Genomic DNA, 4087 nt, shown 5'->3' with positions numbered 1-4087 from the left:
CCCTGGGGCAACATCCTGGTAAATCTCTCCCAGCCCCTGGGGCAACAGGAACCCTGGTAAATCTCCTGTGCACTCCCTCTGCAGTGCAGTCACATTCCTGTAACACAGTGGCAGGAACGTTTCCAAGTGTTCCAGCTGTGCCTGAAGTACCAGGCCCCCTTCACAGTTGATAAAACTCCTTCATTCAAATGTCGTTGGGTTGTATGGGCTCAGAATTTACCTTTTCTCTCGCTCCCCATCGGTCTTTCTCCCTGCCTCTTCCACACGCCTTTTGGCCTCTGTCTCTTTCGCTGTCTCTCTCTCTGTGTCTGTCTGTCTGTCTCTCTCTCTGTGTCTCTCTCCCGTGCCCTTTCTATATTTGTTTCTAAATAAAAACCGAAAGAACCGCGGATGCTGTAAATCAGGAGCACAAACAGAAGTTGCTGGAAAAGCTCAGCATCTCTGGCAGCATCTGTGAAGGAAAAAAATCAGAGTTAATGTTTAGGGTCTGTTGACCCTTCCTCAGAACTAGGATCTGAAATGTTAACTCTCTGTCTCTGTCTCTGTCTCTGTCTCTCCCTGCCTGTCTGTCTCTCTTTTGTGTGCAGTGTTCCCCTCCTCCTCCCCCAGCCCCGCCGTCTCTCTGTATCTAAGAGAGAGAGACTGCTGAAGAAGTTTACAGCTCTGTGCGTGTTCCCTGACGTTGAGCCCGTTGTTGTGATTTTTCTTCCCCCTCCCCCTCCCACCTCGTTCCTGTTACCTAGGAGTCCGATGGCGGCCTGTACGTCTGCATGAACACCTTCCTGGGCTTTGGTAAGCAGCATGTGGAACGGCACTACCAGAAGACGGGGCAGCGTGTCTACCTACACCTGAGGAGGACCCGCCTGCCGGTGAGGAGGGGTCCGCGGGAAGCCGTTCGGCCCGTCGGGTCCGTGCCTGAGCCGATCCCCGTCCACTCCCCCCTCTCCTGCCTTAAAAAACAAAATCTTGCTCGGCCCGTAATGTGGATAACCTCGCTGTCTGTGTCTCCATCTCTATCTCCGTATACGAAACCTCCTTCCATCGGGTCCACCCCCTCACCCCCCCCCCACCCCCACCACTGTCCTTCCAAACTCCCAGCCAGTATGGACCCATCCTCTCCCCGTGAGGCAGGTCCCCCCCACCCTGGGATCAACCGTGCAAACCTGCTCCTGGCTGCCTCCGATCCCAGTGTTATGTCTGCTTGGATACGTGGCCCCCAACTCGGCCCCCCTTGCTCCGAGACTCTCTCCTCTCTCCCACTCGCTGTGTCTCTCTCTCTCTCTCTCTCTCTCTCTCTCTGTCACACACCCTCACGCACTCAACCTCTCATCGACGCGCATGCTGTCTCTCTCTGCCTCTTCTCCGTGCTCACCCTCGCACTCTCTTGCATGTGCTACAACACGCACGTTCTCCCATTACGCACGCGCGCATTCTCTCCCGCAGACGCACACAGCGTCTCTCGCGTGCTCACGCTCTCCCTCACGTGTGCGCAGTCTCATGGGCGTACGCGCTCTCTCTCTCTTGCGCACGTGCTCTCACACACAGACACACAAGATCTTTTCACGTGTGCGCTGTCCAGGGCCAGCGGCTCTTTGTCAGTCGCACACTGTCTCTCTCTGCAGGCTGTCTCTCACGCCAACACAAATACTCTCTCTCTTGCATGTGCCAGCTTTCAGATGCGCGTGCTCTTTCTCTCTCTCTCTCAGACTCTCACCTCTCGCGTTCACGCTCTGTCGCCCCCTCCTGCACGCGCCCTGACTCTCTCTCTCAGACGTACTCTTGCACATGTGCACTCTCTCTCACTCTCGCGTTCACGTTCTATTGCTCCCTCCTGCACGCGCGTGATCTCTCACGGAGGCACACGCCCGCTTGCACGCATGCTCTCTCTCTCTTTCTCTCTCGGTCTGACTCTTGCATTCACGCTCTATCACCCCCTCCTGCACGTGCGCTATCTGTCTCTCAGATGTAAACACGCTCTCTTACACATGTACTCCCTCTCTCTCTCACACTGTGTCTCTCAGGCTTTCACTCACGCGTTCACGCTCTATTGCTCTCTCGGATGCACATCCTGTCTCTATCTCTCTCTCTCAGAAGCGAGGCTTGCATGCGCCTCTCTCACTTGCTCCCTCAGGAGCCTCTTAATCCCTGCCTTGCTGTTTTTCAGAAGGTGGATGACGGGAGCAGTGGAGCCGGTGATCCACCCAAGAAGAAACCGACTCGTTTGGCCATCGGTGAGAGGACAGGACGGGAGGGGAGGTGGGAGGGGTGGTGTGTGGAAATACAGAGCTCCCTGTACATCACCATGACGGCGTAGCCTACTCCCTCAATCCCCCACTTTATACCCAGCGTCAGCATCGAGCGGCTCCCAGGGACGGGGGGACAATACAGAGCTCCCTGTACATCACCATGACGGCGTAGCCTACTTCCCCCTCAGCTCCCACTTTATACCCAGCGTCAGCATCGAGGATATGGGAAGGTGGGCCGAGGGGAATGGGGGAAGGTGGGAAAGAAGAGGAATAGGACGGGGGCGCTGGAGGACAGAAGTTGGGCGAGAGAGAGAGAGAGAGAGAGAACAGAGGGGTCGTCAGATCGGAGGAAATGTTGGAGTAGGAGGGATCGGGGCAGAGATGGAGGGAGGGAGGGAGAGGGTGGGGAATGGTTGGACGAGAGAGCTGTGTGGGAGTGGGAGAGAGTGGGCAGTGGGAGGGAAGTTGGGGGAAGAGAGAGGGGAGTGCAATGGAGGGAATGGGGAGGATGAAGGTGACAATGAGAGAGAGAACACTGTCTGATACTGGAAGGGGCCAGGGCTGTGACTTTTCACCTATCCGTGCCCCTGACCGTTTTGTTTGTTTGACTCTCACTGCCTGCAGGGGTGGAAGGTGGCTTTGACGTGGAAGGGGAGAACTTTGAGTACGACGAGGAGGTGAAAGTGGTGATTCTACCGGAGCACGCAACCATTCCCCGGGAGTCGCTCAGTCTGATGCCAGCTGCAGCCTGTGACAGGGTATGTAACAGGGTTCGGGGTCAATCCCAGACACCTGGGGCAGTGACTGTATCCCCACTTTATACCCAGCGCCAGCATCGAGCAGCTCCCAGGGACAGGGGGACAATACAGAGCTCCCTCTACATCACCATGACGGCGTAGCCTACTCCCTCAGCCCCCACTTTATACCCAGCGCCAGCATCCCTCAGCCCCCAATTTATACCCAGCGCCAGCATCGAGCAGCTCCCAGGGACAGGGGGGACAGTACAGAGCTCCCTCTACATCACCATGACAGCGTAGCCTACTCCCTCAGCCCCCACTTTATACCCAGCGCCAGCATCGAGCGGCTCCCAAGGACAGGAGGAGACAATACAGAGCTCCCTGTACATCACCATGACGGCGTAGCCTACTCCCTCAGCTGCTGTCAAACCCAGATTGTGACTAGAATGATCTGTGATTGTAGGTGACTGCTTCAGTCGATGGCCTCCTAGCTGCTGACTCGGCCTCTCGGAAACAAGAGATACAGGCCTGGGATGGGGAGGTACGTCAGGTCTCAAAACATGCCCTCAACCTCAAACAGATGGACAACGACGTTCGAATCCCACCCTGGTAAGTGCGTTGCTGAGTTAGTCTTTGGCCCCTAGTGGCTCCCCTCTCTCTCTCTCTCTCCCCCCCTCTCCCTCTCTCCCCTCAGCCCTGTGTATCCCTCTCCCTGCCCGCCACGGTCGCTCCCGCTCGCCCTCATCTCCCCCACCCCGCTCGGCCTCACACCCATTCCCCCCCGCCTCCCCACCACCACCCCAGACGCTCCCCTCGTCCACATCCCTCCGCCCTGTTGCATGCTGAGCTCTCTCTGCCCCTCTGTGTGACTTTCTGACCCCACTCTCCCCGCTGTGTGTCTCCCCCCGGATCAGTGGCTGGAAGTGTACCCGCTGCGACCTGAAGGAGAATCTCTGGCTGAATCTGACGGATGGTTCCATTCTGTGCGGCCGCCGCTATTTCGATGGGAGTGGAGGTAATAACCATGCCCTGGAACACTACAAGCAGTGTGGCTACCCGCTCGCTGTCAAACTGGGAACTATTACCCCCGACGGTGCTGGTGAG

General features: G+C 57.2%; 1 protein-coding gene across 1 annotated transcript in view; it reads left to right on the top strand.

Annotated features, from left to right (window-relative positions):
• LOC109926524 (ubiquitin carboxyl-terminal hydrolase 5-like) overlaps positions 1-4087 on the top strand; it is a 17539-nt gene that overhangs the window by 3386 nt on the left and 10066 nt on the right. Inside the window, 5 exon segments of the mRNA XM_048620973.1 lie at positions 744-869; positions 2165-2231; positions 2871-3004; positions 3447-3592; positions 3898-4082. Coding sequence (XP_048476930.1) covers positions 744-869; positions 2165-2231; positions 2871-3004; positions 3447-3592; positions 3898-4082 — 658 coding nt within the window.

This window comes from Rhincodon typus, chromosome 49, assembly GCF_021869965.1.
Source record: "Rhincodon typus isolate 14 chromosome 49, sRhiTyp1.1, whole genome shotgun sequence".
In the NCBI taxonomy this organism is placed as follows: domain Eukaryota; kingdom Metazoa; phylum Chordata; class Chondrichthyes; order Orectolobiformes; family Rhincodontidae; genus Rhincodon; species Rhincodon typus.
Note: the sequence above shows the minus strand (reverse complement) of the source record. Positions and strands in the feature narration are given on the sequence as shown.